The 13,870-nt window shown below is 40.0% G+C and overlaps 1 protein-coding gene across 4 annotated transcripts in view; it reads right to left on the bottom strand.

Annotated features, from left to right (window-relative positions):
* The window catches only part of SPIRE1 (spire type actin nucleation factor 1), a 133,312-nt gene that overhangs the window by 11,045 nt on the left and 108,397 nt on the right, over positions 1-13,870 (bottom strand). For 3 of the 4 annotated variants that reach the window (XM_074548198.1, XM_074548204.1, XM_014266785.3), the window contains 6 exons: positions 9,918-10,008; positions 9,037-9,179; positions 2,841-2,978; positions 1,715-1,785; positions 932-959; positions 713-843 (listed from right to left, as the gene is read on the bottom strand). In XM_074548198.1, the coding sequence (XP_074404299.1) occupies positions 713-843; positions 932-959; positions 1,715-1,785; positions 2,841-2,978; positions 9,037-9,179; positions 9,918-10,008 (602 nt within the window). The remainder of the gene's footprint in view (positions 1-712; positions 844-931; positions 960-1,714; positions 1,786-2,840; positions 2,979-9,036; positions 9,180-9,917; positions 10,009-13,870) is intronic. The other variant, XM_074548206.1, reaches the window with a different exon arrangement.

Below are 13,870 nucleotides of genomic sequence, written 5' to 3'. Positions count from 1 at the left end.
AACAGCTTCTGCCTGGATTGGCAAGATTGCAGGGCCCCTGACTGAGGGTGTGTGTAACATTTACATCCTGGCAAAAACAACCTTCCTAGTAACTAAAAATAGCTGATGTTTTTGGCTAATCTACACAGCACCATAGCAATGGTGATCTATGCAGAGGGTTTATACAGCAGATTCCCTCAAAAAGGAGCATTTCTTTTATATTTAATTAGCTTTGACAACCATCCATGTCTAAGATATAAAGCCAACAGATAAGTTCATAATATTAAAGTGAAAAAATTATGAAAACTGGAGTAAGAAAAATTAGGGGAAAAGAAGATAAATCAGTGCACTAGACATCTCTGAATTCTCATTCAGTGGGTGATTTCAGCCTGTAAGATTTATCTCCAAAGAGTCCATTCACACCAGAAAAAAAAAGACATATTAAGGATATTTTCTCAGAGGTCCTACAGAAATACAGTCGTCCCAGACTCTCATTATTTTTCAGCTGTAATGTGAAAAAGGTTTAAGACACTGTAAGGTTGCTATTTTTGTAAATCAAAGCAATGACTAGAAGAGACCTGGCCTTTCAGGTATCTTCAGGAAAGTTACTACAGGCATTAGAAACATGGCCAAATACAAAACAAGTGAGCAGCATGTTCATGACTGATAAGCCAGCATGAAACATTTGGGGAACATTTGCAGCAGACACAAGTGAGGCTGGGCTGTCTCTCACCTGCTCCGCAGGGAATGGTGGTGACTGGTGGAGGGTTTCTCTGGCCTCATGAAGCTTTCTCCCCTTTGCGAGGTTGAGGGTCCCAGGGAGAAGATGGGGAGGGTGGAGTATGGCTTCGATGGCAGCCGCATCTGTTGGGGACAGCACAAGGCACGTGCAGCATCATTACAAAGCCTGCAGCTTTTTAGAAAGGCTCAAAACAGAGGTTTCCTTACTTACTTTTTTGCAACACTGTGAGCACACAGGCCTGTGTAAAAAAACAAGAGCATGAATCAATCCTTTGGGAAAAATTATGTTTAAATCAAAAAGAAGGGATTTCAGGAGTTAGAAGCCCACCCCCCTCCATTCTCCCCTTAAACAAACATTTTTATTTTTTAAAGCTTCTTCAACATAGTAACTTCAATCAGAACATGAAGCCAGAAGCAAGGAGAAATGCTGAACAAGAATGACAACTAAATCAAAAAACAGGAAAAAAAAATAAACTGATTTTCCTCTAAAGAAACCTCTTCTGGTAAGTGAGACCAAAATTCAGTGATGACATAGATCTTCTGACTTATTGTCTCACTGTTAACTTAAAATTTATCATTTTGCCTGCAAATATTCCTTCTTGCATTTCCCCTGCCTCAATACTCAAAAAAAATTGCCCAAAAAATAAATTGCCCAAAAAATAAATTGCCTTGAAATGTTTTCCCCAAACACAGAGGTTGTAGAACTGTTGAGTGGGGAGCCTGAGTAAATTCCATGTTGCTTTCTCAAAAGCATTAAAAAAAACAACAAACATTTCTCTCACTTTTAGTCAAGAGTTTCAGTCCAAGGAAGCAGTTCAGTCATTTACAAATGAAATGTTTCTGCATACTTTTTTCTTTTTTTTTAACACAGACTGTTAGAGAAATAAACCAAATCAACAGTATACAGCAAAAATTTTTGAGGGTTTCTAATGTATAAATCAATCATTTTTCCTATGAAATTGTACTAATTTATTAACAGACATAAAATATTTACCTCTTGCAGAACTGACAAGTGTAAGACCAGGTAAAGAAAGAAAACCTTCTTGTTCGACAGCAAAAGCAGAGCTGGAGGAAGAAGAACAGAGGAATGCAGAGTGTTAAGCACAGTCCCACAGTGATGACTTCACTGAGCAGCTGCTGTTGGCAAGGTCACAGTGGCAGGGCTACATCCAGTTCTGGCTCTGTACTTCTAAGATGACATTGAGAACAAGGTCCAGAACTGTATCTTCATATATTTAGAATTAAGCCTTTAATTGTTTTGCCTAAATTAAATACTTGCTCATTAACTAGATAACTTTGGTTAGAAATAAAAGCAAACAATTTTAATAGTGGGGTAAATTAATTAAATCCTCAACCTACTTTGAGATTTGAGAAAGGCTCATTACTAAGCTTTATATGTCATGACAACAGGCAACAGCTGAATCTAATGAATGACATTATAAGATTATTGTTCCTCTGCCTTAAATGTATTAAGCCCTTAACATAAATCTGCACATTAGACACAGATAGGCCTGTAGATAAAATACACAGTGAAGTCAAAATAGGCTTTCTGGAGGTGTCCAAGAAGCACAAATTAAAAGTGGGAGAAAAGGATGCTGCTTCTACTGGGAAGTACCAGTCTCCAATCTGCAGTTTACAGAAAAATGCATTAGTGAAGGGGTCTCTAAAATTAAACCTCCTTCTATGAAGGCTTTAATTCCCTCTGTGCTTGATTGTAAGGGTTCATATATGAAGAACTTGCAGTTTTCTGTTGCTATTTGTAATTCTATTTTCTGGAACAGAAAAGGTAACCAAACCTGCAGAAGGCATGGGGACAGAAATCACCTCAGTCAATGAAGTTCAAACCAGACACACACATAAACACTCTGATAATTGCAAATGCTAGTGGATTTTTATAGGCAATCTGAATAAACCAGGTGTTTCCATGAAAAGTTTTGATGTTTCTGGACATCACTCGAGGAAGTTGACCCATGTGTCACACATTTAGGTGGATATGCACATGTTTGGTGGATAACTCTTCTTTCTCTCCAATAGAGGGTAAGAAACAAATGTGTAAATGGGAGGCTTGTGCAACTGGCCTCTCTCAGTGCCCTTCAGAGCCTCCCCAGACTGAGCCCTACCTTTCCTTTCTTGAGAGCAGTGTAGACATCTTTATACTGCTGGTACTTCTCCAGCTCGGCCTTCACAAGCACCTGACGGATGTGCATGACCTCCTCCACTGTCAGAGCCAGACATTCCACGGGGTAACAGAACTCCTCCTGGAAGCCAAAAACCCCATATTATTTCAAAGACAAATGGCTTCTTCCAGAGTTCAACTTAGACAACCAGCCACCTGGTTAGTAACTCCAGAAACAGGGGGTTTCTCCCATCAAACTGGAATAGCACTGGCTCATTCATGGGCATCACATGAGTCTCAAACCACTGGAAGCTGCATAAATGTGATGTAAATGATTTTATGTTCAGCCTTCACAATGATGACAGTTTTCTTCATCTTTCCTCCTCAAATCACTTGACCCTTCTCTCCATTTGTCTTTAATTGTGAACATTTGTTTCAAGCCAATCAACATTCAGATTTATAATTTGAAAGGGAAAATGAAATATGGTAGATGGCATTATTTTATGTATACTGTTTGAGGTATACATCAAATAATTTCTCTCAGACTTGGTGATGCCCAGAGTGGCCAAGGAAAGTTGTTAGTAGCCCATTCTAGCAAAAATTTTTATTCAGTGGTACCACATGGTCAGAATCACACAAAGACCATAAAAAGTTACATCAGCTCAGGCAGAAAAGTTCTCCTTTCTGCCCCAGAAAGTAACAGCAGCAATTTAAGTTTTACAGAATAATGCTCCAGTATCAAGCAGGTGAACTGCTTACCCAGTGCTGCATTATAAATGGTAGAGACTCAAATAGAGAATTAACAGCACAATTTTCCACTTACAAAATGTTGTATTTGTTCTGTGTTGCAGCATTTAGGAGAATATTGAGTGCAGAATTCCTGAATTTGGTACCAGGGAATAAAAAGCACCAACCCAATTTGTAATTCAGCCCAGTAGTTGATTATACATTTCCAAAAGAAAGACAGAAACCTCTGTGGGAACTCCCATTGCTTAATGCTTAGTGAACCTTTTCAGTCAGCCCAGAGGGGCTACTGTGCAGTAATGACAATGACAGGCACTGCTCTCTGAATAAACGAAGGAAATTTCTCCTGCATACACAAAGACATGGCTGACAGTTTGGAGATCTCGTTTACAAATTGAAGTGATGAATCGGATTAGTACGGAAATGCTCCATTTCCATGTACTCAGAGTTCTGTCTTTCCATCAGATTCAAAAGAAAATCCTTCTACATTGCAGACCTGGCAAACATTAGCATTTAGGAACCACCACATTTTTAAAAACTGTTGTCTTACCTATCTAGAAAGGGAACACAAAGAAACTTCACTCTGTTTAGGGTACCCCACAAAAGACTAGAATTGAGTTAACTTTGTTAGATTTGCCAGCTAAACCTTTGGGATATGGAAAACTAGTTTTCTGGAAAAAACAAACTATATCAAAAGCAGCTGCAATTTGCTCTGAGGTGTAAAAGTGCACAGACAAAACAAAGTATCTTCTGTTCCTTATGAGCAACTTTACAGCTAACCAGCAGCTCTCAGCATTTTGTTCTGGGTTCTTCCCATAGCAACTGCCTTGTTATGGGGAGGCACGGGAGAGGAAGTGGGTGGGAAAGCGGGATGCACACAATGCCAGCAAACCCCCCAGTCTGCATCCTGGGAGACTGAGGGAAACTATCCGAGGTGAATGAGCTGACTGAATGCTTGCAATCAACCAGAGCTTTAAGTCCTTTAGAAAGACATTTCTTACTTGAAACTCTTCCTTCCCCCTCATGAACGCCCATTCCTTTAATTTACAGAACGATGACGTCGGGGAATATTGCTCCTTTGAAGAAATTCTGCGGATCTGCTATAGGTGTAGAGCACGTACTAGGGGAATAGTGTGGGCCTGTTGTCGTACCAATCAAAATGAATACCATTAAAATAGAAATAGCCAGCAGGCAGCAGGGGAAACATAGAAAATATTCACATGTTTAAATGCTAATGTTTTAATTCCAGTGATTACACAAGGACAACAAAATGTTAATGCAACATTAAATGAAAGATAAATAATCAGTTTTCGGAAAACTGCTTGGGGTTTTTTTTTTCCTTTTCAGAATATAAATAAGTACACAAGAAAATATTTTTTTCTACACTACCTCTAAGGCATTGAAATTAATTAAATTTTGCTAAGCACTGGCTAAACTTCATTGAACAATGATGCTTTGGAGTTACTGCTCAAACTTCAAACCTGCACCCAAATTCAACAGCTCCAAGTGAGAGTACTCTCTGCAATACTCGCATATGACAGAACATGGTAAAGGCAAAATGTGATTTGAATGGTCTTGATTTTCCAGAATTACACTCAATACTCATTTTAATATTAAACACAAGCCCATATGCTTATTTTTAAAGGGGAAAAAAATATTATTTGCAAATACGATTTTGAACTTGAATTGTCCGTGATCCTCTTGGGGACTGGCTTAACTCTGACTATGCAATCATTTTATAAACACTATACCTTAAAGTGTGTATGTATAATTATTTTATGCAGGAAAAGCAGGTAGTAAGACTTGCATACCCATAATGTGCTTTGTAGGTCATTCTCAGTGTACACACACCTAATAGGTTCTGATGACTAACACATTTTTACTCTAATGTATTCCTTCTTCTCATTAAAGAATGTCACTAGACATTCAAATGAGTTGCATTGGTAAATTGCAAAATGAATGAGCGCCAGAGTGGCCTCTAAATTCTGCAATTCACAATTAGTCAGGCACTCTAAACTCTTGCTCCTTTTGCAGACTAAAAGTTTCTAAAAGGTCAGCTCAGTGTATCTCAACTATAAACTCTCCTACAAGAGGTTTCACCCTTCCACTTATTGGTTGGGACAACAAAATGAAGGAAAAATTAAATAATTCATGTTCAGTTAACATAGAGGTAAATTACATTTTATTTTCAGTGGCTTTGCCTTCCCTGATAGATGAATATGAGCTATTCTGCAAGTTCTGATACACAAGTGTGCTGAGGACCAAAACAATATATGGGCTTTCAAGTAAAGCAGATTGCAAATGCCCTCCCATTATACATAGTGTACCTTGGGAGAAACATAAAACCTCATTCTTTTAAACATAGTCCAAGGATCAAAATAGTTTTGCTGGATTTTTGCTGCAGGATCTTCACGTGCTGTAATGTTTAAGGTCTGTCCCATTGATAATCTGGTGATGTTGCATTTTTAGTTTGCTGTCCTTTCAGAACTGATTTCTTTTCCCCGTGAGGTGATTGAAGACACACAAATATCCTACACACATTGAAATCAAAGTCAATCAGGTGCAATGTCCCAGCCTAAGCTGTAATTCTTGCCACAGCTGAGGAAGTGCTCCCCTAGGAGGGAACATGCTGGTGAAGGTGATTTCCAAAGCCAGCAAAAAGAGGCAAACCTTTGCGGGTTTCCACCTGCTGGCAAAAGCTCTCTCACAGAGATAGTACATAGCCCCTGCCACCCCACACATGGCTGCTTCAACGGGATGAGAGCTGAGCAGAGAAGCTGTTTGCATAGTTGTAAAAAGTGGTCTGAAAGTCATCCTTGGAAATAAACTGGTTATCCTAGGAACCTGAACAATAGATAGGAAGCAGAGAAGCGAATGCTGTGTATAAATGAAACCATTAGCTTTGGTCCTCTGGGTCATGAAAAAAATAATGATAATAAAAATAATAATTAAAAAAGCAAACAGGCTGCAAAGGCACCCACAGGTAAATCTCAGGACACTGAATTGATCTCACTGATTAAGCACCAAATCAGCTCACTACAGCAACCACCAGGGCTGACCCCCCCAAAATCACTGAGCCACCCTGCCTTTCCATGTACCACTGGCAGGGTGACATGTCAAAAGGACTGTGTTTGGCACTTTTCCAAGTTAGTTTCCCCTCCCCACCTACTTGGGCCTAACTACCTCTGTCTGATGAGATGCCAGTTCACAAAATCATCATTAGTATGCAAGACAGAGCAGTTTCCTGGTAATCCTGCTAAGAGACTGTAGCAAACCCCTGCCTGGTTGCACTGGCATTGACAGCTATTTGCTGACAAGGCCTCTTTCACCTTGGAGAGAAACCAGGGTCACAGGAGCTGGTGATAAGAAATGAAACTCCATCAATCCTGGAGAAAGGGATAAAGAAGTGTGAGGTCAAATAAAAAATAAATTATACTCTGCACTTAGTGAGAAGCATTCACTCTGGGAATGGCAATTTCACAGGTGCAACATCTGGAGCAGCCTCTGGGAAGGAGAGAGTTGCAGAAAGCCAAAGCGTGGAACTGGGCCAGTGCCAGCATACCAGAACACATCTCCCAGAATGAAAAACAGGAGTTGAGGGAGGCGTCTGTTACACCCTAGAGGGCACTATTGCCAAGTTAAAGAATTAGCTCTCCAGGCATCAAATAAAATAGGTTCTTATTAACAGAACATAATTTCACTACCAGCTTCCTTCTTTTTCCCTTCAAAGTCAAAACCAAGGTAGGTGGCAGATCTCTACAGATTAAAAAAAAACCAAAAAACCTCAAAACAAGCAAAAAAAATCCCCCTAAGCACAAAAGAAACTAGTAAAACCCTTCCCATCTGTTCCCAAATTAGCCTGACTTATCTAATGGCTTTTCCTCCCTTTTCCTTTAGTATTTTTCAGGGGGAATGGAATAACTGAATTAGTTTTTCTGCAATGATTTTATTTTTAATGTATTTTTCTAGACTTATGCCAATGAACAGACTGACAGAGTGAGAGTATGTATGTGGTCAAGAAGATTCTGGTAATAACTTGGTTGACCTATTTAAAACAACAGCCTCATAAAAGATTTTAAGTTGCATGATCCTCTGAAATACACAAGATTAATATTACAATGTAGCACACTCAGATACACCAGAAGTGTGATGGAGCAAATGTCTCAGTATAACTCAGGATGCCTTCTGCCATCCTCCTTTTGAACTATTTGTCTGTGAATGACACTGGGCTTACCAGAAGAAAAAGTCTGGGTTTCCACAGGTTTCCACCTCCCTCAGCAGGAGGTGCCAGAGCAACCCATTTAATGTGACAGTGACTTCAAACACATGCTGAAGGAGCTCTCCAGTATGGGTCTGCTGCAATACATCCTGCTCCAAGTTCACTTTGGCAGGAGATGTCCACCTGGGCTGTGCATTTATAAACACGTTACTACCTGACCTGCACCTGGAATAAAAAACTACATTCTACTTGGAAGGATGTAATAAAATCCAGCAGACCTCTGAAAAGGAAAGGCCCATTATGGGAATATCTGGAGGTATTTTCCCTATAATTGATCAGCATCATCATCTAATAGTTTGGGATCCCGGCTGTCAACTCTTGGGCTGACAAAAATGCTCTTCAAAGCCCTTTAATACCACTGCACTACAAGACAGGGCGAGTGAATATTCCCTTCCTTTCAAACTCAGATGTGCTTATTGATTTCTCTGTTCACCAGCACCTCATGGGGCACACTCTGAAACCCTGCTGGTAGGAAAAGAGACAGGGAACATACCCTGCATGAAGTTACAATGCACTAATCAGTATGTCAGCATAAACGAACCAGGATTTCATACCCTCTGCTGTTTGTACTCTGCTGGAAAACAGTTCTCAATTAAAGCTAATTGATCAAATGCACTGTACTTTCTTTTCAAGCAGTAAAACAGGTTTTTGCCTCAGTAACTTCAACAAAGCAACACAGACAAACCTTGATTTGGATTACTGAAAGAGCTTTTGTATGTATAAACATTACCAGACAAGTTCTTAAGGTGGGAAGAAAAGAAATCATTCAATTCATCCAGTTATTATCTGCAATACTTCCAACAAGTAAAAAAATTCCCCCAAATCCCAAAATAGATCCACTGCTTTGGAACTGTCTCTATTCAAGTGGAATATCAGTAAGGTGAAGTTCATCTGTTTTGGTAACATTCTGAAACAAAAATCAAGACACGTGGTTTACTCGGAGTCCTAATCACAGTGCAAATGTTTTCTGAGGCACCTGTACCTGGGATTTTGGATAAATATGTTAGAGAGACAAAGTTCAAATCTTGATTTCAAAACACCTTTAGTAGCCAAGAGCTGTTTCTGAATTGAGGAGTTTTCTTTGGGTCATGTTCTAATCACACTGAAGCCAAGTTTTAATTTTCATTATACTCTTAGCATTCCTCTTTTTCTCTCTCCTACCACCCACTCCACTTACAAGTGACCTGGAGCTCTGTTTTGAAGGGGGTAGGAACTGTCTCACATTGGTTGGTGTTTCCTTTTCGATGGAGTGTCGTCTCTGCGGCGGCTGCCGTCTCTCGGGCTGCGGCGTGGATGATATGGGCAAGAACTTTGGAGGCACTAAGGATTCAATCAGTACAAAAAAGTTAGCTCTTCTATGAGAGACTGTTGGATAACATTGCTCAGTACTTCATCCAGCCACTGATTTGCTACAATTCCTACTACTGCTGGCTGAAGTTACATATCCATACTGAGGTGTTTCAGGATATTGTTCTCATTATTTCACCATCATACACAGGAAACATGCACAGATTACACAGCTCATTACAAAACCTTCCCAATGAAACTGAAATGCTTCAAACAAATTAAAAATATTGTTACACAGTAAAACCTGCAATAACTGTGCCTGAAAAAAAAGAGGCCAGATCTTGCCCTTTTCCCAGTAAGTATTTTTGGGAAATACTGGTGATTGCTAAGTGTCTTTCAAACACTGCCACAGTGGCAGAGATGGAGGAGAATTTTACATTGGTCTTAGGCTTGGACATGCTTCAATAGCAAAAAATTATTTTAAGAGATGAGCATAGCTAAGCTATCCTCTCCATTCACTTGTGACTTCCTCTACAGTCCTACATAAACTTCAGGGATGAAACCTGTTTCACAAAGATATCCACCCAGAGTGGAGGCTAATGCCTCCCAACTGTTTATCACACTTGACCCATTCAGCAGGGTTCAGCTTTAGAAGTTTATTCCATTAACCACACTCAGCTTCAGCTTTCCATATAAGTGTGAGACAAAGTTCATAGCACAGGAGACAATAGAGGTGAGTAAAAGCAGCCACTGGGCTCTCTCATAACTCACTCTTTCTGCTGCTGGTGCCTTCTTGAGAGGGGTCTTCCACTTGTGAGGGGGAGATGCTGCTGCTACTTCCTGACTGGTGCACTGATTCCTCCTGTGTGGCAAGAAGGAAATAAACAAAAATCCTCAGGGACTGTTTTTAGTTCTTTTACTGCTTTTTAGCACACAGAAAACACAAGCTATCAAAGATATCTTGGACCATTCAGTCACTTAAAGTCTTGGAAGTCTTGAGAAAAACACTGACTCTCCACAGTATTGAGCAAACCGAATTTCAGTGTTCCAATTTTTAGAAAGTGAAATAAATGGTACATTATTTGAATTCAGTGTGTTTAACTACTGCATGAAAGAACAAGATAGGGAGAGAGGTGCACTGTAAACTGTTAATTTTCCTTGTTGTATTTAAAGACCCCTAGGAATTTTCAGCTACAGCAGATATGTTAACACAGCTTTTATATCTCACGTTAACAAGGAATTAACACTTAGATTTCTCTGGCCTCCAAAGGAAAGAAGCCACTCACACAAGTGACTCTGGTGAAGAGAAATTAAACTGAATTTGACTGCACTGTTCCCTAATTCCCAATCCTGGTGTGTTTGTCCTTTCTTCTGTATTTAAAAGAAATCTCATTCACTGTCTGCATGCTTCTTCTCAACAGCCAAGGGCAACTCCTGTGAGATGAAGGAAAGTGAAATGGGCTTTGACTTAACACCTCTCAGCTACCTAAAGCTTTATGCCACTCAAATTATTAAATCCTTGGCTGTCACCTAAAGCCTGTCTCTAGCTACCTGCTACCAGCAAAGAAAGAGATAGTCACAGAAGCCTCCCAAATGAAGAGTGCTGGAGGACTGAGCTTGAACGCTCTTTACCTCTAACGTGAACGCTTTCAACCAAAAAGACTTAACATCATTTAGGCTGTCAAGATTTACAAGATCAAACAAATGACCTGCCCTAAAATCCAGCAAGTGGCTAAGCTTCTCTCTCACAGATTTCCTTAGCTGAAAATCTCCACTGGCTGCAAGACTGCCTTCTTTGGTAACAGCAAGTCAGAAAGCAAAGCTGGCAGGATCACCTCAGTGAGCACCACGCATCACAGGACACAGGCCTCCACAAATTCCCATCAGGTGATCTGTCCTTTAGGCTTAGCCCAAGGGTAGCTGTTGTATTTGAGGAAACTGTTCCCACCTATTTGCCACAACACAGTACTCTGCAAGGGGTCTTACACCAGCTCTCATCCCAAAACAGTATGTTCACTTTAACATTTCAGTTGGGACCCCACAAAACACTTGTGATGGGAAGCTTGTAAGGAAGCTTGAGCAGCACACTGAGCTACATCAGCTGTTCTACTTGCAGAAAGCAGTACAGTTCAGCTACAGAGCTGGCTGTAACTCTGCATTGCTGCATGGTTACCTTAGAAGACCAATGGAGAACCTCCATGACAATTGGATGTCCTTTAGATGGGGTGCAAGAGTGTTCGTAAGCCTAGAGTAAAATATTTACATTTTGAGAAAGAGAACAGCCCTGAACAAAGGGAACTAAACTTTTCACTTTGTAGAAGTCAGATTGTTCTGAGTGGACAAGAAGTTTACCATTGCTGGAGAAGCTAATGAGCTAAGATGAAGAACTAAGTAAGCTCTTCTGCTCTTCTAAAGAATGAACTGTTGGAGCCAGGGGCCAAGTATAAAAAATAATAAGTATAAACCAGGGCATGGAAAACAGAAGCCAGGAGGAAATTAAATTGGACATAAAATCCTACTTAGACAACAGGTACTCAATGTTAGTAATTTCAAATTACTACTTCTGTGTACAAACAGATGGACTGACAATGCTATTTCTGTCGTACAATTTCTCAAATATAGAGGGATTCCTCCATATCTATACAGCAACTGTTGATTATTATTTTAGACTATCTGACATTTTACATTTGATGTTGGATCAAACCAAACATCCAGAACTCTGCATTTCTCCAGAGTGTCAAAAAATGAGAATTTTACAGTTACTGAAAAAGCTGCATCTTAAAACATCTAAATCTATTACAGACACAATTTTGGGCCAGATAGCTGTAGCTTCACAAGGAAGAGACAATTTTTTAATCTGTATCAAAAGTGACTATTAGATTGTTACTTCTCTTAGCCACACAAAGCAAAATGGCACTTCCTCTTCCATGATCCCTGGAATCTGTGATTTTAGTGGTGATGTAGAAAAAGCAAGGACAGAAAGAAGGAAGAATTTATATAATATTCCTCCTTCATAGAAAATGGGCATAGGGCTTTATCAGACCTTGCCTTTCACCTCTGCCTGGCTACACTGAGTATTGGGACACAGCCTGCATTGCAACACTCATGAAAGAACAAAGGGGACACGTGGGGAAGAAAATGCATCTGCATCACAGCTCATCTGGACGTCCACAGCTCAGCAGTGCAGGTGTTTCCAGCCTGTAATTTAGGGCACAACACATTAATAATTTCACTCCCAGTGAGTAACTCCAAATAGGTTAAGCCCAACTCAAACTGCAGACAAAGAGGTGGCCAAGACATTTACAGGCAATCAGAACAACACACAGACTCTTTTCTGTGTTACATACAAAGTAAAAATCAGGGAAGAAATAAAACATTTGGACAGAGAAATCTTCACTCTCTTCCAATGTTTTATGCCCTTCACCACCTTGAAAACTTCACCTAAAGTCCCTTCAGTTTCACTACCTTAGCACTCTTCCTGAGCCCAACCAGTATTCTGCTGAGCATCTTTATCATCTCAGTTGCTTCACCAGCTATTTCTATTGACCCAAACTAGTCCAGCATCTGTTCTCTGTGACAGCTCAATGTGGTTGATTTATTTTCAATTTATCTTTTGCTATATGTTCCAGAGCCTGTTCCATACCACTTTGCTTGCCTATACAGTATTCCCTAATCAATAGTCATGTTCAGACATTTTATTTTTCCCTTCTACAAGAAGCATTTCACATTTCCCATTACACAATTTTCTTTTACTGACTTCTGCCCTGTGTGAAATAGCATGATGCTTCAGGATACACAGAGGCACAGGCTGTAAGACCCAACTCTCACTGACAGATCTTAGTATTCCTGCATCCTGCCCAGCTTCATTCATATTAACAAACCACATATAGCCTCCATTGTAATTTTAAAGACTGATGAGTGATCTCAGAATGCAAATCTCTTCTCCTTTCAGAACAGATGCACCAAATTATGCACCCACACAAGTCACCCACAGGATAACCCCAAAGAGGGCCAACCTTTCACAGATCAGAAACTATGCAAAGATATAAATTTCTCCCCACATATATTTCTTCCCAGCCTCCTATCTTTCAGCATAGACGCCTTTGTAACCACCCTGTCAGGAAACCCCTCCTTACCCATTTACAAGACAGAAAAAGAGTCAGGGAAGACTGCTTTCCCCAGGCTAAAATTATCCTCTGTGAATAAAGCCTGCCTGCATGTGCTTTCCAGACAGCTTAACTTTCAGAAAGGTCCAAACTCAATTAATAACACTACTGGTCCAGAAGACAAAGCTCATTCTTGGGGATGTAATGTTGGTGCTTCCTGAGGATCATATATAATGCAGCTTTGAAACTAAAAAGCTTTTTAAGGTTTTCTCCTTCTAATGCTTTTTTAAATCTTGAACACTTCATTTGGAGTGGATGAATTCAAAATTATTTCTCCATCTGAGTGGTATTTGCTTGTCCCTATCCATGAAACATTTTGGGGTGTTCCTTCCCAATCTTATATAGCAAATTAATGCGCTGACATTTGCACCAAACTGCAACCCCTCTGGCACAGCTGCTGCTCTTTATTAACAGCTTTTATGGCGAGGCTAGCCCCACATCTGAGTCCTTTAGCAGCTACTGCATGAGTGCCAGAAGGGTGCTATGTACTTTCCTAAATTCCCAAAAGCATAATTGCTACAAACACACTGTGGACAGATACTGGGTATTTAGGAAAGC

This window comes from Zonotrichia albicollis, chromosome 1, assembly GCF_047830755.1.
Source record: "Zonotrichia albicollis isolate bZonAlb1 chromosome 1, bZonAlb1.hap1, whole genome shotgun sequence".
Lineage (NCBI taxonomy): Eukaryota > Metazoa > Chordata > Aves > Passeriformes > Passerellidae > Zonotrichia > Zonotrichia albicollis.
Note: the sequence above shows the minus strand (reverse complement) of the source record. Positions and strands in the feature narration are given on the sequence as shown.